Source organism: Silene latifolia, chromosome 1 (assembly GCF_048544455.1).
Source record: "Silene latifolia isolate original U9 population chromosome 1, ASM4854445v1, whole genome shotgun sequence".
Lineage (NCBI taxonomy): Eukaryota > Viridiplantae > Streptophyta > Magnoliopsida > Caryophyllales > Caryophyllaceae > Silene > Silene latifolia.
The window spans coordinates 175,540,821-175,563,034 of record NC_133526.1 but is presented as its reverse complement, the minus strand read 5'-3'; the positions used below and the strand labels follow the sequence as shown (position 1 = coordinate 175,563,034).

At 39.0% G+C, this 22,214-nt stretch overlaps 2 protein-coding genes across 2 annotated transcripts; one reads left to right on the top strand and one right to left on the bottom strand.

The window, feature by feature from the left end:
- The first annotated feature begins 973 nt into the window (after positions 1 to 973).
- Positions 974 to 4,814, top strand: LOC141612347 (putative arabinosyltransferase ARAD1). Its single transcript, XM_074431106.1, has 2 exons — positions 974 to 2,239; positions 3,761 to 4,814. The coding sequence occupies exons 1-2, from the start codon at positions 1,391 to 1,393 to the stop codon at positions 4,307 to 4,309; spliced, it is 1,398 nt and encodes a 465-aa protein (XP_074287207.1). The 5' UTR covers positions 974 to 1,390; the 3' UTR covers positions 4,310 to 4,814.
- Positions 4,815 to 4,898: 84 nt separating this feature from the next.
- Positions 4,899 to 9,319, bottom strand: LOC141612358 (F-box protein SKIP24). The gene is made up of 5 exons (XM_074431117.1): positions 9,033 to 9,319; positions 8,785 to 8,958; positions 6,814 to 6,976; positions 6,549 to 6,714; positions 4,899 to 5,367 (listed from the first exon to the last, which is right to left on the bottom strand). The coding sequence occupies exons 1-5, from the start codon at positions 9,263 to 9,265 to the stop codon at positions 5,354 to 5,356; spliced, it is 750 nt and encodes a 249-aa protein (XP_074287218.1). The 5' UTR covers positions 9,266 to 9,319; the 3' UTR covers positions 4,899 to 5,353.
- Between the last annotated feature and the right edge of the window lie 12,895 nt (positions 9,320 to 22,214).

Sequence of the window (22,214 nt, the reverse complement as noted above, 5' to 3'; positions counted from 1 at the left end):
AAATTCTACTTCAATTCTTTTCAGTTCCATTTCTCCACCTAATGATCTCTGCATTTTTATAGAGAGTAAATTGATGAAACAAAAATAGTAACATATATGGATCGCTGTATTTTTTATATGCATTGATCACTACTTGAATGTATATGGAGACGTTTACGATTTATATACGCACTCCAATGATTATTTAGTGACTATATCTTGACGGAACCGTAATTTATACTCCGTGTAACTACGTAAGATTATATTACATCATATTAACATAACATTTTAATCAAATAAATTCATTATTTATCTGCCAACCTTCTTAAATGTATTTTAACGCTATAATACAAAGTACAAATGTATGCCATAAATGGGGTAAAAATAAAAATGATAACTTGAACTATTACGAATGCCCATTATTTATTTGATAATTTTAATCTACTTATATTAGGATATTTTATTAAGATATTTGATCTACTTATATTAGGATAGTTTTATTAAAATTTGTTTTTAATATTAAGAAATCTAATTTTCTTAGGATAATTTTATTTATTAATTTTTTTTTTCGAAATCTGCTCTTGTTTGGATTTTAATTTATTAAATTTGTTATTTTATTTACCAATTTTTTTTTCGAAATCTACTCATGTTAGGATTTCTAAAAAAGTTGGACTCTCTAATATCGCTTGAAAAGTTTCTGCTTTATATATATGTATTGATTGATTGATTGATTATCTCTTATTTCAATTATTTATCTATTACTTATTTAATAATTAAAGTGGTTTGTAAGTATTGGACTTTTTGTAATCGCTCGAAAAAAGCTTCTTTTATTAATATAGATAGATAGATATTGATTGATTGATACCCTCACTTGCATTACCCACTTTAATTTATGAGGGGACATTATCCGTCTATAGTTATAGACGGATAGTATCCGTCTATAATGAGACGGACTGTTATGTTATATATTATTCACTCCGCATCATTATCCATTAATCCCGTTTGTGATGGTTAGATGGTCACTGACAACAAATAATTTAAGGCGTTTAAAAGCAACGGTAATGGAAGGATCGAAATTGGTGGATGAGGAGAGGGCGGTTGTTAAGTGAGAGACCCTATTCCCGCGGTAGTTGACATTGTCTGTTATTTGCGCCATTTTCATCTCCACAAACAAACACACACACACACACCCATCTGAGTCTCTTACATTATTACATACTTTCATTTTCCCCACACATTTATGCTTTTTTTCATTTTCAATTTTCAGTCTTATGCATTCATTTTCCTAATTGAATTTTCTGCCCACAGATTGGTTTTCATTTGGATTCACAAATCAAGGGTACATTGACAAACACTAATTTTACTGTTGATGCTTGCTGACAACTGACAAGTATTTTTACTATTTTTTGGAATGGCAGAAAGGAATTCATCCTTATCATTGTCTATTTTGCGTCGGGCAAGTTCTTTGTTTTGTTGGTTTAGTATAACATCTCTTATCTTGCTAGTATCATGCTTCTTTGTATTGCGGTCACCATGGCGGCCTAGTTTAAGTAATCACATTGTATCCAATGTTGTCGGGTACTCGAATCCCAATGTTGGTGTATTTAGGGGAGAATGTAGTGCAGGGAATAAACATGTGTTAAAGGTTTTTATGTATGATTTGCCCCCTGAATTCCATTTTGGGATTCTAGATTGGAAACCTCAGGGATCCAGTGTTTGGCCTGATATTCGCAAAACCGTTCCTCATTACCCTGGTGGCTTAAACTTGCAGCATAGTATAGAACATTGGCTTACACTAGATCTCCTTTTTTCCCAACATTCAGGGAATAACAGTTCTCGTATTGCTTTAAGGGTGCATAACTCGAGTGAGGCTGATGTGGTGTTTGTGCCCTTCTTTTCCTCATTGTCTTATAACCGCTTTTCTAGGGTCAAAAAAGAAGAGAAAATTAGTCGCGACAAGTTAATGCAAGATAGATTGGTCAAGTACTTGGAAGCTCAGGAAGAGTGGAAAAGGTCAGGGGGTGTGGATCACATAATATTAGCTCATCATCCTAATAGTCTCTCATATGCTAGGAATCAACTTTGGCCTGCCATCTTCGTACTCTCAGATTTCGGGAGGTACCCACTAAATTTAGCAAATGTTAACAAAGATATTATTGCTCCTTATCGACATGTTATCAAATCCTTTGATAATGATACCTCCACTTTTGATAGCCGCACAATTCTACTATACTTCCAAGGTGCCATACATAGAAAAGATGTGAGTTCTTCCTTTACTTTTTGAATGTTTGATTGCCTTTTGTTTCGTCTGCTAAGTCTTGAATCTATTTGCCATTTGCTTTACACTTGTAACTCTACTGATTAAGACATGAATATGTGAAAATGCTGATTTTGATCTATTTGATGAAAAATACTTATCTGCGAGTAGTGCTTGATAAATTCCCTTAGGTTACACTTCTTATTTTTATATATCACTGAAGTTGATCATCTAGTTTTGAGCAAGTTATGTGTTGCAAAATGCTTTTGGAAATTGATATCTCAGATTTTTCTTACGAAAGTGTGAATGTATTGTGTTAGTTATCCTATATCATGGAAGTTGTATATGTACTACTTAAGGCTAGGTAGTGACTGACATGTTGAGCCTTTCTGACGTTGTTTTTTCCCATAACCATAACACGTCACTGCAAAGGAAACAATATTAATTGCATGAATCCCTGATTTTTTTCCATATTTTGGTAGCTGTTCACATATAGAGTTGATGAGTAGTGAGTACAACAAGAGAGCCTTAGTCCCAACATGATTTGGGGTCGGCTAATATGAATCATCATCCGAAACAATATAGTTGATGTCTTGTTGACATTTTCTTCTATAATCATTGGCACCAGTTTTTCTTTGTTTCTTTAGTATTGCAAATGATATTTAACATCAGGTGATATAACTGTATTGTCTTTAACTTTACGCGGTTTATCTGCTAGGGTGGGTTTGAGACCTTGAGGTCTGGCATCTGGGCACGGTTTAAATATACTCTCTTATTTCCGAGTCTCTTGCAAATTCTACTATCTGCTAGGGTGGGTTTGAGGTCTGGCATCTCTAGGTTTTACATAGGCCTTTGAGAAGGGACCATAGTACGGAGTATAATTTTACATGGCTGTCTTTTTGGCTTTGCGTGTTATGACAGCACTCGCTGCACTCCTTAGTTTTAAATAGTTACAGCCTTGAACTTCTCCAAATTCTCATAACTTCTAAAACTTGTCATTAAATTTCTTGGAATCTTGTCCAACAGTTGTTTTATTTAAGGAAGAAGGAATGCTTTCATTTCTCTGATGGTTTTCCCTTCCTGGCTGGTTTTAATGTTTTATAGTTACCACTTAAAGTTAGATATGGACACTGCAAAATATTTGAACTTTCAGTTTTTGATAGACGAGATTGAAACTTTGAAAGCGCACTTCTCACTCATAAGTTATTGCAATTTTGTCTTTCTGTACACAGAAAATTATCAAACAATTGGACAACCAGAAATTTGCTTCCTTGTTTTGGTAAATGACACATTGATTACGGTTTCGTTGGAAACCCCAACGTCGATCTAACTTTCACATTACCTGGCCTACCTGATTGTTGTCTACTTAATTAATTTTTTAGTTGGAATTGAGGTTATACTTGTGTTAGACAAAAAATAACTTCAAAAAAAGTTCATCAGAAGAGAGTAAGTTGCATTTTGCAGAGCGACCTATTTAAAGGAAGTGGTGTACAATTGATTCTGATATAAGGGATGTGGTTGCAGGGCGGAGTAATAAGGCAAGAGCTATTCAACCGTTTGAAGGACGAGAAAGATGTACACTTTGCATTTGGAAGTGTCCAGCATGGTGGCATCAACAATGCTACCCTCGGAATGCACTCCTCCAAATTTTGCCTCAACATAGCAGGCGACACCCCGTCATCAAACCGCCTATTTGATGCAATTGCCAGCCATTGTGTCCCAGTCATCATCAGTGATGACATTGAACTTCCATTTGAAGACGTTATTGATTACTCCGAGTTCTCCATTTTTGTTAGTAACTCGGATGCTGTCAAAGAGAAGTTTCTTATAAATCTTATCAATGGGATCAAAAGGGAAGAATGGACCCGAATGTGGAATAAATTGCAACAAGTTAAGAGATATTTTGAGTTTCGGTACCCATCAAGGGACAATGATGCCGTCCAAATGATCTGGCGGACGGTTGCGCACAAAGTGCCTGCAATTAAGTTGAAGTTACACCGATCTAGGCGGTTTTCTCATAGCACAGAAGCTAGGGACCCCCTACAGTTTATGGTGTCGAGAAATTTTTGGTAAGAAGTTGATCGCAATATTTGAAGGCTTGAAACTTTTTGGACTACTGAAGCTTTTTAATCAAGAATACAGGGTTCAGGGAAATTTTAAATCCACTCAGTACAATACAATTTCAAGTAATATCCGCATAGGAGGAATGGGGGCTCATTTTTTTTTGTCCTTGTACAGTTTTTGTTCCCTGCTATTTTGCTCCCCCTTCTTTAGGCAAGTAGGTGACTGCCAACTGATGGGTTTCAGTTTCACTACCAAGAATCGGCCTCTAACCGCAGTTGCGACTATGTTTTAATATTTGCGACTGCCTTCTATTTTAACGAGTATATCTTTTTGGTGGGTTAACGGCATAAGCATGAACTTGAGGTTTTAAATTGGTGTATCAAGTGTTTCAGCAGTTTATATCGCCTTCCACCATGGATATGGCTTCAAACTTTTGAGGTGTTTTACACTGCATATGTATGACTGTCTCTACTTGACTTGGTTTAAGTTTGCAGCTAAAATTAAGGCACAATCAACTACGGAGTATCTAGTCTAGGAGAAAACTGCTACCATCATTTTATTTTGTGCAACTTCGTATTCTTGTTTCATTTTCTGCAAGTTTATTTCATAATATGCATTTCCTTTTTAATTAAGCCTTATAATTATTACAAATGTGTCTGTATTTAGATGGTTTTACAATAAAGGGACTGTTTTAGCAATCACTGATGCTCATTATTCAAGGATGTACATGTGAAATTTACATCATATCTATGAGATCGGCCTAACAATATAGTACAACAGAAACAACGCCATGATGTTTCAAGTTCATACTTCATAGTACATCCCAAACAGGGACCACCGCGCATAAGCATGTTGTTATCACAGCCGAGCAATAGATGAACATAGGCTCTTCCACACACCACGTCAACGCAATCCAAAGCCACCTAGTAATGTGCCCATACCATTTTCTTCAGTTTACATGATTCCAGGCTACAGACCATGCCGAGTCCAGTAAAATACATGTTAAAGAGGTCAGAGCAGCATATATGTAACAACGCGCCTTTCAAGAGTCACTTAACCTTCAACATCTGCAAGCAACAAGAAATCAAAAACACTTCATACAGCTACAGCTAGGGATTAAGGTATCCCATAGCAGCCAAGTGAAAGTTCACATCACCTTACATCGAACCACAGGTTATGACTAGACCCGTAAAAACTTAACCACCGGTCCCACCTGAATGACGCGACCTATGGCTGAATTATACACTAAATTTCGTATCTTAATCTATATTGTAAATATGCCAACTTTCAAGAAACATATAGGAACGTGTATTTGCCACGGTAAAAGTATTTGTGGAAAAATGAAAACTAACGTGAAGAATTAACTCAATTTTCAGACTTTGGGGGATTTTTGTCGAGGGGTTCGAGAAAAGGAATGAAGAGCGTCCATTTGCTTACATGATATTGGTTTATCTAGAGTTCCATTCCCTTTCCCCAATTTTGAATTTTGGTTTACTCTTGTGTTGGATGAAGGGATGTACGCAACCTTACCCTTGAGTTAGCAACACAAAGAGGTTGTTTCCGATCCTTGGGTAATCTTCAAATTCAAGTATAATCAACAATAATACTAAAATAATACCAAATTATAACCTAAATTATGCATTAAACCCTAAAAATCTTCTTCCGCACCATCACAAACATTTTTGAAGGTGGGGAAGAGGATGTCGGGGGTGAGGAGGGCTTTTTAAGGGTTGAGGGTGGTGCTTATGTAGGTGGATGTGAATTTGAAGGCTGTCTAGGGAGTTGAGGGGAAGGGATGTGGTCACGGGAATGTGCGCGGGCGCCAGCGGTTATGGGGGCTTGGTGTTTTTGGGTGGTGGTTAATTTGTGTTGCTTTTAATCATTCCCTTACATGTTCTCACTTCTCAGGCCTCAGCCAAACAACTAGGGTAATCAAAGAGGGCATCCCTTTCCTTTCCCCTTCTTTCCCTTTCTTTGTTTCATTCCCATATCCCATCTCATGCCAAACGGCAAACACCCCCTTAATAGTTAATTTAACACATCTGGTGAAAATTCTTAAAATCTCGGCAGCATTGTCTGCAATTCGTCATCTTACATAAATGACAACTTGATCCTGATATATCACGGCTGTTATATCGCATTTTAATGCCATGGTGTTACATAAAGATAGGGATTATAAATACTCTAACATGGCAATTGAAAATAGATTAATAATCCAATTGTAAGAAGAGAATGAAGAAACTCTAACCATCACTGGATGTTTTACACTTCCTCCTCTTACGATTACTATCAACTGTACTTCGGATTTTATGATCATCAAGTGAATTTTGGTTCACTGAATGATCTTGTAAAGGATGGTACTTCATCGACGTTAGTCGTTCCTTTGCTTGATCTAGTCTTCGCTTTTCAGCTCTCTGGTTTCAAAAATCATGGGACTATGAGGATTACTAAAAGTTAATTCTCAATCATGAGACTCACGCCTACAGTGAAACAAAGAGCAAGAGTCTTCTTACATATGCCCTTTCAAAGTCTATCATTTGTTGCTTACACAGCTTCAGTTCCATCTCAAGTGCATTAATTCGTGAATCAACAGGTACAGCACATTGCTCTACTATCTGCTTCTGTCTTCCACGGACGACTTCTGGCTGCCACACATTCAAAGCAACAGAAGCTTGCCTGAAAAGGTTATTTATGACCATTAGATAAAACTGATAAGCCCTAGAGTCCTCCAGCTACAGCCAGGGACGGCCCTGGGCATGTGCAACCGGTGCGACGGCACAGGGCCCCCGATTTGAAGGGGCCCAATTGATAAGCAGGCATTTTATAGATAAATAAATGTTAATGCCGTTAGCAATCACGATATCATTTGTAGCATAGTGGTCAAAATGTGTGTGCAAATCTCTGTAGCAGTAATGTGTTTGATCACATGCTCGATTCTCACTAGTAGCAAATTGGCATATTTTGTTTTATCTTACAGATCAGAACATATGATAATTTTCAGCAAAATTACAGTTGAGTCGAATCGAACCCAGGATCTTTGAGTAGAATAACAAAGACATAAACCACCACTCCATACCATATATTTGATGCTTTTAGTTATTTGTTTATAAGTATAGTTGTAATACACTAATGGACATATTTATGTTATTTTCACTGAGATCTCTATTCGTTAAAATAACAAATACTGTCATCATAAAGAAGTTTCCACATAATTTAAGAAATTTATAAAGCTAACATCTTCAAATAAAAAAAAAATAAATAAATAAATAAAAAGCAGACATATTTGTAGATTTTTTTTTTTTTTAATATTTTTATAGTAATGTAAACATATTGATATAGATTTCAACATTAATATTGGAGGCCTCCTATTGAAATCTCGCACAGGGCCCCAAAAATGTCAGGGACAGCCCTGGCTACAGCTATGATAGCACAAGAAGAAGATGCAAAATACAGGTTATGAAAAGAAAACTCGCACCATTTTTATATTGAAAGTAAAGAACACAACTCCATTGGCTAATAACTCGATATTTCCCCTGTAAATTCACAGCCAGTGGCAAACCACTGAACAACTCCAACCAGGCCACCAAGGAAAAATGACTTTGTTTCACAGTTCACATTTTAATTTCTTTAGCAAGTTCACCACCAAACAATGTACCAACTACCAACTATGTCTAAATAACAAACTGAATAGGCTGAAATAATTTCTTAAAAGGTCCAATGAATCCACTAATTTATATCCCCTGGTTTCAGAATAATTTGGTCAAATAAAAATCAGACATAAACTTTGCAACAAAATGAGTCATTGACCTTAACTAACAACACCCCCCTTAACTTACATTGGAAGATAATGGTGCAAAAGGGAAACTGATACGCACAGAAGGTATAACAGAACCATATTTCCAGAAACTCTGATTGATACAAATTGAAAGAACAGATAACATACATTAGAAGCAACATAACTGCATACATTCGCTAGTCTTGCGTGAAACCAACTCATTATGTGACACTACTCAAATCTATATCTTCCCATCCTTGAAAGTAACATTTCTAGTAATCTATGCAGGGAAGGATATCTGCCTGAAGTTAATAAGATTACTTGGAGGTGTGGAGACAAGGAGCTGGCTGCCCTCCTCATAATCAAAATTTCGAAATTTTTATGTTAAAATTATCAACTTTTTTCTAAATAACTCGATCACATTACTAACTTTTCCCGAAAATAATTCAACTATGTTTGTTTAACCTTCACATCAAATCTCAGCTCACTTTCACTCTCATCATATAAGTCTGATACAAGGTTGTCTAATAGACATAAATCAAATCAAAAGAATGTACAACAATTGCCTTAAAAATACTCCCTCCCCACACATATGTTCACCCCATTTCAATAAAATACTCCATACATATATTAGAAAAATGGGGCGAACACTTATGTGCGGAGGGAGTACAACAATTGCCTTAAAAACAATGAAACGTGAAATCAATACCTAACCCTGCGCAAATTGTTCAATTCAGAAACAACAAAATGAATCCTCTCCTCTTCATCAACCCGCTGCCGTCGAAAATCTTCAACTCTCCTACCATGTTCTGCAACAATACTCTCGACGCGCATTACCGCCCGCTTTTCCGCAGCTATCCTCTTCGCCTTATCCTTCTCATACCTTTACAACCAAATTAATCTCACAGAAGAAAAGAATCATCAAAATCACATAATCAATCGAAATAATTGACGTACCATGATTCATAAATTGATTTGGGGGAAATGGTAGGGTTTTGAGAAAGGCGGGAAGGGAAGTCGAGGGAAAGGAGAGAGGACCAAAGAGAGAGATCGTTGGAGAGACGATGAAGGCAACGAGAGACGAGAGAGAGGCAACAGAGATCTTTGAAAGTTAAACGGGTGTTGGAATTAGGGTTTCTGATTCCATTTTCGAGGATTTTGGTCCATAGTTCGTCTGGTAAGTCCGCCATTAAAACTCAAGCTTTTCTTGGGTTGGTTTGGTGGTGAGTGGCGATTGTTTTTTTTTTTTTGGGATATTCTCTCGTGTACCCCTGAACTTTTTCGTTTTCTATGGTGTACCCTCGTTTTTTGCAAAAAAAACTTTGACCGACAATAATTCTTCATTGAGTTGAAAACGGTAATTTTTTTTTTTCAAACCAATTATCTCGTCAAGGCCTTCAATTTAAAAAAAAAATTCACCGCTTTTTGAACTCGTAGCCGGTAGTTATGGTTGGTCAAACATTTTTTAACGAATAAACTTTGACCGACCATAATTCGCGACTACAAGTTGAAACGTCGGTGAATTTTTTTTCAAACGGAAGACCTCTTAAAGACAGTCAATTTGGAAAAAAAGTTTATCGTATTCTGAACTTGTAGCCAAGAGTTATTGACGGTCAAAGTTTTTTTGCATGAAAAGAAGGGTATATCATAGAAAATAAAAAAGCTGAGGGGTACACGAGAGAATATCCCTTTTTTTTTTTTTTTTTTGACAAACGTCTACTATTACTCCCTCCGTACCATACAAATGGTAACGTGTAAAAAATAGGGCTTTTAAGAAAAGAGGGTAAAAGAAAGAGTAAAGAGGGAAGAAAATAGGTGGAGTATGTAAGTGTGGGTTTAATTGTGAGTTGGTAGGTGGGATATGTAGTGACATTATATGTAAATATCAAATGGGTATAAGGATAATTTGGTAATGTTGTGGGCCAAATAATGAATGTTATCATTGGTGTGGTACGGCCGTATTAGGTAAGTGTTACTATTAATCTGGTTCGGAGGGAGTATATTATAAACAAGAAATTCACAAAGGATGGAATTTATACGGTTAGATGGTAAATTATATCATGAACCTAGGAGTATGGTGCATGGTATTCTCTCCTTTAAACTTTTCTTATAATAAATAGTTATTAAATTTAATAAATTATAAAATTATAAAAAATATATCATTATTCATAATTTTTATTTCTCTACGAATAGAGATCATATTTGATATATTTTTTAATTTTTCTCATATATTCACATCACGTAACTGACATATTCATAACATATCACATAATTATTTTTATTCCTTTAAATTATTTTGTATTATGCGGTTTTGATATGGAATAAAACGTTCAAGATCGTCATTGTTCAATATATTTGAACAAATAGAGTCATATTCACTAAACTATAAAACCATATTCACTAAACTAAAAGTGAATATAATAGAGGCATGAGATGAATATCACACTACATAATACATATTCATCAAACTACACTGTCATATTCACTGAACTAAAAGTGAATATAATAGTGTTATATTGTGAATATCACACTATAAAGCGCATTTTCATTATACAACATTGTCATATTCACTAAAATTAAAGTGAATATGATAGTGTCATATTGTGAATACATTATTACAAACACAAACACTTAAATTGAATATGATAGTGGTGACTACTTCTTATAATTGGAAGTTAAATTTTTGTTTTTTTTTAAAAAAAAAAAAAGAAAAAAAAGGAGGAAGTTGAGGATGAGTGAGGAGTGGGGGAGTGGGAGGGAGTATAGAGTATCCTACACATGGGTGTAGGATATAAGAATTGCAGTTAGATCAGGCTACTCTTTCTTATTGTCACAGCAGTCCTTTTCCTGCTCGCCTTCTTTCTTTTCTGCCTTCCCTTGGAAAGTTCTTTGGGGTATTCGCTCTTCTACTAAGATACCACTTTTAATATGGCGTATTGTACATAATATCTTTCCCTCTTTAGATAATCTTTCTCGCCGCGGAATGCAGGTTAGTACTTGTGTTTTTTGTCACTCTTTTCCGGAATCCTTAAATCACTTATTTCGCTCTTGTACGGTTGCTCAGCATATTTGGCTTTCTTCAGCTCTGGGACTGAATTCTATGGCAAATCCTGATGTTTCCTTGCAACGTTGACTTGCGGATCTTATAAGATATTTTAACACCCATAAGGATAATGCGGATCATTGCTTGCTTCGTTTCCTTTGTATTATTAAGGCTATTTGGATGGTTCGCAACTCTGTCATTTTTGAGGATGTCACTGTCAATCCTGATCACATTATGCATTTGTCTGAATACCTTTTTGTCTCACACAGTCAGCTACCACTGATTTGGCCACCTCAATTTACGCATCAAAAGCTACCAAACACCTTGTGCTTTGATTAGGTAATTCACAGAGAATGTGTTACTTATTTCATTTTGGTTCACAGGTTGCCCACGACGGATCATTTCAGCATCTCATCGACGGACAACCTCACCAACACTGAAACTTTGGAACTTGTTCGGGCCTCCTCTTTTTTTGCGGCAACTACAAAAGGACTCCTTCTCACCATGTACAGAGCCCAAGCTGCTACATTACTTTTCGTCTCCTTCAAGATTTCCTCTAAAAAATTATCCTCAGTTCTGGCTTCCTTAGCGCCAGTACCAACCGCTTTGCGTCACACTTTGTTCGCAATTCGCAATTTCCTTCACATGTTTGTTCACTGGTCGGTTAGCTTAGCTACTGACTAATTTTTTTCTTGTATCCTGCACACTAGGTTGTTTGTTTAACTTTGTTTTTATATATAAAGTTCAATGTTGTAAAAAAAAATATTATAAACAAGAAAAGTTGAATTACACATAGCCACTAATATACCACTTAAAATTACATTTACGATAAGTTTAATACGAGTCATACTATTAGAAAATGCAACGGGAACTTTAAGCTTGTCCTTTTTGTGAAGCAACTGAAGGAGTCTGGTGTTTTCGAATGTGAAAAGCACATCTTGAAGCCTACATGATACGGTCGTTTCTGTACCAAAAATAAATACCAAAATATAACTAACAGAAGCTAGCGATAAGTAGGGTCGATTTCCACAGAGAGGCGGTCACTATTCACTTGTCTACTCGGTCTGTCTGATGTCACTATTGGGGGTTTTGGGTTGTTTGACTAAACTAAATAAGATAAAGCAAGAGAAATAGAAATGAGAGGAATTAACAAACAAGGGAGAGAAGACTAGGATTTCGGGTCATTAATGAACGTCAGTCAATCGCAGATAAGGTCACAGATTAGTCGATGGGTCGGTCTAAGGGGCAATGAATATCTCCTTTCGGTCTCAATTCGCCCTAAAATGCTATTAGCCTAACTTTCGTCCTCACTAAAGCATCATATTGTTCACTGCGGGTCTCACCCCTTCCAACCTTTCGGTCTAGGTCAAGGCTTACCAAAATTAAAAGGCTAATTGCATCGATTCAATCAGCAAGATACAATTAAACCAGCGATTAACAACATAGACTAAAACAACAACGACAACCTATAAACCTAACTAGCAATTAACATTAGTCCATTGAATCACCTAAATCCTAGAAAGGGAATTAGCTAGACATGAATAATAAAAGATCAAGAATAAGGGAAAGAAGAATAATAAACATTAAATAAGAAGAATAAAAGGGAAGAGAAAGTTATAGAGTAATGATTCGGAAAAGGGAAGAAAAGCAATGTCCAACAGTAACAAGAGGAAAAAGTAACGTATGATAGTGTGTGAGATATCCAAATGACGTCTCATGCCTTCCTATTTATAAGAAATAGGATTTTATTTGACCTAAACACAAATTAAAGCTAAAAAACCCGAGCCCAATAAGGAATCACTCGATCGAGTGATTTTAAACCACTCGATCGAGCAAAATTAAGCTCAAACCACTCGATCGAGTAGAAAATATACTCGATCGAGTAAAACTTAAATTGAATCTACTCGATCGAGTAGAAAAAGGACTCGATCGAACATAATTGTACTCGATCGAGTACTTTCCAGCGCACAATTTCCTGCTTCGCGCACTGAACTTAAAACGGCTGTCATTTCTTCGTAACTTGGGCAAATAGGGCGATTCCGGTGGCGTTGGAAAGCTAAGTGGACAAGATTTCATCTCCAATTGGAATCACCTGAAAATCTGTTGTAGAACTCGAGATATGGCTTTTCAAAGTAGGCACTAGCAATTTGAAGTTCTTCCTTTGCTCGCCTAGCTATTTTACTTCTTTGCGCATCTCAAGACAACTACATTCCCACTCCAAATTCACTCTTCCTCCTAATGCATTCTAAACGGATGGTAAAAGGCTCGATTTCACTACTTTCTGGTCCATTCCTGCATATAGAACAAAACAAACCAAAGTAGCATATTCGGGGCATTTCGTAGCATAAAACTACGATAATAGCATAGAAATACGTGCATAAAAAGGCCAAAAAGACTATATAAAATGCACGTATCAAATCTCCCCAAACCAAACCTTTACTCGTTCTCGAGTAAACTAAATGCAAATTAATGGAACGGAAAAGATAACTCAGAGCTAGCTATAACTTGTCTACTTAAACCAGTTTAATGCAAACTAAAATCAACAGTTACAGCTACAATGGTCATTACGCAAACAAATTATAAGATATCCATAAATAAAGCTGACCTATCGACCCTGCAAGTCCAACAAAATCGGACTCTCACGTGGTCACTCTTCTCTCATGAAGCAAAGGGTGAAAGTATATGTATAAGAGAGAGAAAGAGAAAACAATCAATCACCTAGACTGCGACCTACATAACATGCATGCAACAAAAATGATAGACGATTCAAGTACTACACATACATTCCAACCAACAATGTCCGTCACAGCTGATGTAATACTCCGTATTTATAAGTCTTCAGGTACTCTATCGAGTAGGCCTTACTCTGTCGAGTAAGGGTAAGTTGCGTTTTAAAATAGTTTCTGACCTGTTGGGTACTCGATCGAGTAACTAGGATACTCGATCGAGTAAGGGGGTACTCGATCGAGTAGCCGGTTTACGGGGAGTTTTTCTCGGGTTTTGTTAATTATGCGATTAAGATATATAACCTTCGTCGTCATTATACTAAACACTTTTGCAAAACCTAATTTACTGTCAAAGAGAGAAAAGCAAGTACGTTCATCATCTTAATCGCATTGTTAGCGAATCCCGGAGTTTGGAAGGTCGGTTTTCATCGTTGGTTATACCGTTGAGATCCTTGCGTCGAGGGTAAGATCTATGTACCCTTTTTGTTGTGTTTCGTTTGATTTGGTTAAACCCTAATATAGGGATTTGGGGGTTTTTGAGTGGTATGTGATTTGGTAGCATTTGTATGTTGTATGATAGGAGGAGGTTTCGTAGAGGAAGCTTTTTGATACAGAGTAGAGACTGGATCTCGATAGTGTGCTTTCCAGGTAGGATTTCCTACTCAGTATTAGTCCCATAATGGGATGATTGATGATGTGTTGAGATTGATTGTTTGATATAGTAATTGTATTGTGACGGTTGTGATTGTGATTGTGATTGTTGTCTATGGTTCTCGAGGCGTGTCCTCGGCTGAGTGGGGTCACTTGTGGGAGTGGCTTCACGCCCTAGTTTCGCCTTCTGTGGAACCCGCCACAGAAGGGATGTGCACATTAATGGACAGGGTTATCGCTCATTATGAGGAGCGGGGATTTGGTGGGTGCAGCTGCGGTCCCCCATCGGGGGATCGGTCCAAAGGTGGACGATCGGTGATTGAGATTGTTGGAATTGGTGTGGTTGTGTGTGTGATTAAGTTTTGTCTGTTTATCTTGTTGTTGATATATATATTGAGTTGTGTGATTAGTATCGACCCGGTTGTTGTTTTGTAAACTGCGGTTATCCATTCGGGGATGGTGAGCGAGATATTGAGCGGTATGAGATGAGTACTGGGATAGCTGGGATTGCCACGATATGATGATAGAAGTCTTCCGCGTAGCTTAGTAGTTTCTTTACATTTCGGTTAGAACGAAGAAATCGTTTGAGAACATGTATTTGTACTTTTGGTTTTGGTTTCGAGATTGTAACCTTTCACTAAGTATTTCTATTTAAACGTTGTTTCTTTATTGTTTATTTGATTATCATTGCCTCGGGTAACCGAGATGGTAATATCTTCATACCTGAGTGGTCCTGGTAAGGCACTTGGAGTATGGGGGTGTTACAAATGGTATCAGAGAGACGATCCTGAAACCTGTAACCAATGAACCTAATGAACATAGGGTGTCAATTAAAATGAACCCGAGGTAAAGGTTGTAGGAGCTAATGCAAAGGCTTGGGAGACGTCCTGAAGTCGCGAACTCGCCCTACAATTTTGAACCGGTCACATGGGGGGTGTATGTCAAGGTCGTATGCGTTGTTTGGTTAGCTTGTGTGTGAATGTGATGAAGTGTGTGTAACCGTTGGGTGTTTGTGGTAGGAAGTTGAGAATGTGAAAGAAAGGTTGATGATATATGTAGAATTGTTGTTGGAATGAAAACATGTTGGATGTTTACAATGTGGCATTTAATAACATGATATAATGATTTCGTAGATCGTATGAAAAGATGCGTAGCATTATATGCTTAGTTATGATATAATGTTGGTTTTATAAAGTTTTTAGCATGTTAGCATATGAAATAACATGCGGGTAGCGTTTGTGAGTTAGCATGACTCGATCGAGTGGGACTGACTCGATCGGGTGGGACTGACTCGATCGGGTGGGTTTTTGACAATTTTGAGTCCAGAATCATGTTTTTGGGCACTCGATCGAGTACCTAGGTCACTCGATCGAGTAGGGGGTCACTCGATCGAGTAGCCTAGCTACTCGATCGAGTGTGTTTGGGAACTCGATCGAGTAGGGTCTGGGCAGCTTGTTTTCGTGTTTTGAGGTTTTAGCGCGTATGTTTATGTCCACCCTTTTTCTGATATAGTTTCAAGATGCCGCCCAAGAAGTCTGCTTTGTATGCGAGAGCCGAGCTTATGAACATAGATGACATCGTTAAGATGTTGGAGCATCAGGATGCTCTCACTGAGGCTTTAAAGACTGTGGGGAAAGATAAGGATAAGGATATGGAGAAAGAGGTTGATCACTCTAAAATCAGCCTCTATATAGCGAGGTTTAACCCGAAAGAGTACAAGGGAGTTGGGGAGCCGAACCTTCTTGATAGCTGGCTTAGAGAGATGGAGAACATATTAGATTTGGTTCACCGTCCCGATGAGATGAGAGTGGAACAGTGCCGCATTCTATCCGAGGGAGGCAGCTGGTAAGTGGTGGGATACGGTGAAAGTGAGTGCTAAGGAGTTGTATGTGAACCAAGGTTTACCTACTATACCTTGGGAAGAGTTTCGTCGGGCTATGAGAAAAGAGTTTGTACCGGAACACGTGAGGAGTAAGTTGAGAGAAGAGTTTGACAGTTTTAAGATGACCGCTGAGATGTCTGTGGCCGAGTACTACAGGCAGTTCAATGACAAGTCTAGGTATGCTGAGGATATGGGTTTGAGTGAGGAGAATTTGGCGCTGAGGTTTGAGAGGGGGTTGACCCCTAAGATTATGGATAAGTTACCCGTGGGAGTCCTTACTAATGTTAAGGAAGCTTATGAGAGGGCTGGAAGAGCTGAGAGGTTGGTGGAGATGGCTCAGAAGAGGTCAGGTGGTGAGAAAAGGAAGTCTGAGAGCGAGGGTGGTGGCCAATCTAATCACAAGAAAGGCAACCACAATCTGTCTAAGGGGTTTTCTTCGCTCGGGGTTCGATCTTTGGGGCTTCCTTTGGGCGTGGCCGTAGAAGTGTTAGTAGTAGTTGGGGAGTGACCTGCTATAGCTGTGGTGGTGTAGGCCACAAGAGACATGAGTGCACAAGTGCACCGGGAACTTTCTAGAGACCTGCGCAGAGCTATGCGAGCAATAGGCCGGCTGGGTCGTGGCCAAACCGGGGAAGTCAGAGTTACCAGAGTGGAGGCAACCGCAACGGCGGTAATTCTTATCAGAAACCACCAACGAACAACAACAACAATCAAGGGTCGGGTGCTAAACCGACCACATCACCAAGATCTTGTCCCAGGAGGTGGACGGAAGACCAAAGGAAAGTTATTCATGATGGAGAAGAAAGCAGCTGAGGAGGATGCACACGTTATCACCGGTACTTTTCTTGTTAATGGTATTCATACCTTTGTTTTGTTTGATTCGGGGGCTTCTCAGTCGTTTGTATCTTCGAGTCATGTTAAACGGTTGGGTTTAAGGGTGTATGAGTCTGTCAGTGAGAAAGTTTTTATACCTTCGGATGAGTCTGTATCTTGTGGGAGGTTATATAGGGATGTACCTATGATAGTTGGGCAAGTTGATTTCCCTGTAGACTTGCTAGAGTTTCCTTTTGACGGTTTTGAGATGATAGTTGGGATGGATTGGCTGGGAAAGTATAAAGCTAAGATAGACTGTCATCAAAAGAAAGTGTCTTTAAGAGGTCCTAAGGGCGTTAGTGTGTCTTATCGTGGGTTTCTAGTCAAACCCAAAGTTAAGTTGATTGCAAATTTATTACTTTGAAGTCATATCTGAGGAAGGGATGTCCTTTGATATTGTGCCATGTGAGAGATGACCGGATAGAGGGTCCGACAGTTGATCAGATACCAGTGGTGGGAGAGTTTGAGGATGTGTTTCCAGAGGAGATTCCGGGGTTGCCGCCGAGAAGAGAGATAGATTTCACAGTAGAGTTGAAACCAGGGACGGGGCCAATCTCTAAGGCACCGTACCGTATGGGTCCTAAGGAGATGGAGGAGCTTAGGAAGCAGTTGGATGATTTGATAGAGAAGGGATACATTAGACCTAGTGTATCGCCGTGGGGAGCACCCGTTCTTTTTGTGAAGAAGAAAGATGGGAGTCTGAGGTTGTGTATAGACTATAGAGAGTTGAACCGAGTGACGGTGAAGAATAAGTATCCTTTGCCAAGGATAGATGACTTGTTTGATCAGTTGAGTGGTGCATCAGTCTTTTCTAAGATTGATTTGAGGTTGCGGTACCATCAGGTGAAGATTAGAGAGGTGGACATACCAAAGACAGCTTTCACGTCGAGGTATGGCCATTATGAGTATGTGGTGATGCCGTTTGGGTTATCTAATGCACCGGCAGTGTTTATGGATTTGATGAATAGGATCTTTAAACAGTTTTTGGACAAGTTTGTAGTGGTGTTTATCGATGATATCTTAGTCTACTCTAAGACTAAGGAGGAGCATGAGGAGCATCTGAGGATCGTGTTGCAAACTTTGAGGGAGCATGAGTTCTATGCTAAGCTATCCAAGTGTGAGTTCTGGTTAGAGAAAGTCGCTTTTCTGGGGCATGTGATCTCAAAAGATGGGGTAGCTGTGGATCCGGCAAAGATAGAAGCAGTGACAAAGTGGGAAGCACCAAAGAATGTTGCTGAGATCAGGAGTTTTCTGGGTTTAGCTGGGTACTACAGACGGTTCGTGAAAGATTTCTCCAAGATAGCTAGACCTATGACAGCGTTGATGAGGAAAGAGAACAGGTTTCGTTGGGATGAGAGTTGTGAGATGGCGTTCCAAACATTAAAGGAGCGTTTGACCACAGCTCCTGTCTTAGCATTGCCTGAAGGGATCGAGAAATTTGAGGTTTATACAGATGCCTCAAAGAATGGGTTGGGATGTGTGTTGATGCAGAACGGTAAAGTGATTGCCTATGCTTCTAGGCAATTGAAGCCTTATGAGGAGAACTACCCTACTCATGATCTGGAGTTGGGTGCAGTAGTGTTTGCTCTCAAGATATGGAGACATTACCTTTATGGAGCAATCTTTAAGGTATTTTCTGATCACAAGAGTTTCAAGTATATTTTCACTAAAAGGAGTTGAACATGAGACAGAGGAGGTGGATGGAGCTGATTGACGATTATGACATGGAAATTATCTACCATGAAGGGAAGGCCAATGTAGTTGCTGATGCTTTGAGTAGGAAGAGTGTACATTCTCTGTGTACAGCTCTATCTTTGATGAGGCTGAGAGATGAGGTAGCGAGGTTTGGGATACATATGATGTAGAAAGGAGATGCCATGGGTGATATGACAGTGAAGCTTGAGTTTTATGATGACATTCGAGGTAAGCAGGTGTTGGATCCTAAGATAGTTGAGTGGAGAGCTGGAGTAGAGAAAGGGACAGTGTCTCGATTCTCTATTCACACAGATGGTAGTTTGAGGTTTGACGGTAGGTGGTGTGTTCCCAATGATGAGGAGTTGAAAAAGACTATCATGACAGAGGCACATTGCACACCATATTCAGTTCATCCAGGTGGAGATAAGTTGTACAAAGATTTAAAGAATACGTTTTGGTGGCCTGGGATGAAGAAAGAGACAGCTGAGTTTGTGTCCCGTTGTTTGACATGCCAGAGAGTTAAAGGGGAACAGCGACGACCACAAGGTAAGATTCAGTCTTTAACGGTACCTGAGTGGAAGTGGGAATCCATTTCCATGGATTTTATCGTGGGTTTGCCAAAGAGTCAACAAGGTAACAACATGATTTGGGTAATAGTGGATCGACTGACCAAGTCAGCTCACTTTGTTCCAATGAAAGATACATGGACTAAAGCACAATTGGCTATGGCCTATCGAAAGAACGTGCTTAAGTTACATGGAGTCCCTAAGGACATAGTGTCTGACAGAGATGCGAGATTTATATCAAGGTTTTGGAAAGAGTTGCAGGAATCGTTGGGAACAACTTTGAAGATGAGTACAACATTTCATCCTGCGACAGAGACGACAGACGAGAGAACAATCAAGACTCTTGAGGATATGTTACGAGCTTGTGTGATGGATTTTGGTGGTAGCTGGGAACAGAGGTTGGACTTGATAGAATTTTCTTATAATAACAGCTATCACACTAGTATTGGTATGGCACCGTTTGAGGCTTTGTATGGGAGGAGATGTAGGAGTCTGATTTGTTGGGACGATAGTGCTGAGGCTATGGTTTTAGGACCAGAGATGGTGCATGAGATGGTGGAACAGATTAAGATGATCAGGGAACGGATGAGAGCAGCTCGGGATAGGCAAAAGAGTTATGCAGATCTACACCACCGAGATATAGAGTTTCAGGTTGGGGACAAGGTTCTTTTGAAAGTGTCTCCTATGCGTGGGGTTATGAGATTTGGGAAGAAAGGAAAGCTAAGTCAGAAGTTTATTGGGCCTTATGAGATCTTAGAGCGAGTTGGGGAAGTGGCATATCGTCTGGCTTTACCAGCTGCGCTAGAGAGAGTGCATAATGTGTTTCATGTATCGCAGCTGCGGAAGTATGTGAGTGATCCGTCACATGTGTTAGAGGCATAGAACTTAGAGCTAGATTAGTCCTTATCATATCTTGAGGTGCCTAAGCAGATTCTTGACCGAAAGGTTAGGAAGACTAGGAGTGGTGAGACAGTTTTGCTTAAGATCCTTTGGTCTAACCACGAGACTGAGGAAGCTACATGGGAGCCAGAGGAAGCCATGAAATAGCGATACCCTTTTCTTTTTGATCAGGTATGTATGGTTACGGGGACGTAACCTTGTTTCTTTTAGGGGGTAGGAGATGATCGCGACGAGTTTTTAAGAGTTTTATACCCTTTTTTTTTGTATGTTGTGTCGGTATGTTTGTCGGGATGAGTTGGGTTAGTAACATGTTTTATGTTGAGTTTTGTTTTGGTAGTGAGTCGGAAGTGTTTGGGGAGTACCTTTGTTTAGTAGTGGTTTGAACTTCGGGGACGAAGTTCTTTTTATGGAGGGAAGACTGTAATACTCCGTATTTATGAGTCTTCGGGTACTCTATCGAGTAGGCCTTACTCTGTCGAGTAAGGGTAAGTTGCGTTTTAAAATAGTTTCTGACCTGTTGGGTACTCGATCGAGTAACTAGGATACTCGATCGAGTAAGGGGGTACTCGATCGAGTAGCCGGTTTACGGGGAGTTTTTCTCGGGTTTTGTTAATTATGCGATTAAGATATATAACCTTCGTCGTCATTATACTAAACACTTTTGCAAAACCTAATTTAATGTCAAAGAGAGAAAAGCAAGTACGTTCATCATCTTAATCGCATTGTTAGCGAATCCCGGAGTTTGGAAGGTCGGTTTTCATCGTTGGTTATACTGTTGAGATCCTTGCGTCGAGGGTTAGATCTATGTACCCTTTTTGTTGTCTTTCCTTTGATTTGGTTAAACCCTAATATAGGGATTTGGGGGTTTTTGAGTGGTATGTGATTTGGTAGCATTTGTATGTTGTATGATAGGAGGAGGTTTCGTAGAGGAAGCTTTTTGATACAAATTGTAGAGACCGTCGATAGTGTGCTTTCCGGGTAGGATTTCCTACTCGCATTAGTCCCATAATGGGATGATTGATGATGTGTTGAGATTGATTGTTTGATATAGTAATTGTATTGTGACGGTTGTGATTGTGATTGTGATTGTTGTCTATGGTTCTCGAGGCGTGTCCTTGGCTGAGTGGGGTCACTTGCGGGAGTGGCTTCACGCCCTAGTTTTGCCTTCTGTGGAACCCGCCACAGAAGGGATGTGCATATTAATGGACAGGGTTATCGCTCATTATGAGGAGCGGGGATTTGGTAGGTACGGCTGCGTCCCCCATCGGGGGATCGGTCCAAAGGGACGATCGGTGATTGAGATTGTTGGAATTGGTGTGATTGTGTGTGTGACAGTTAAGCTGTCTGTTTATCTTGTTGTTGATATATATATTGAGTTGTGTGATTAGTACTGACCCCGGTTGTTGTTTTGTAAACCTGCGGTGATCCATTCGAGGATGGTGAGCAGATATTGAGCAGGTATGAGATGGGTACTGGGATAGCTGGGATTGCCACGATATGATGATAGAAGTCTTCCGCTGTAGCTTAGTAGTTTCTTTACATTTCAGTTAGAACAGTAAACAGTCAGTTTGAGAACATGTATTTGTACTTTTGGTTTTGGTTTCGAGATTGTAACTGATGCGTGTCTTTTATATAAGGTTTTCACCTCATTTTTACACGCATCTCTGTGCTTTTTATGTAGCATCTGGCTACAAATGCCCCCGAATGTTCTACTTTGGTCCGTTTATTGTAATTTGCAGGAATTGACCGAAGAGGAGCTAAATCGAGCCTTAATTGTCCCAATTGTATGCATTCATGGAAAAT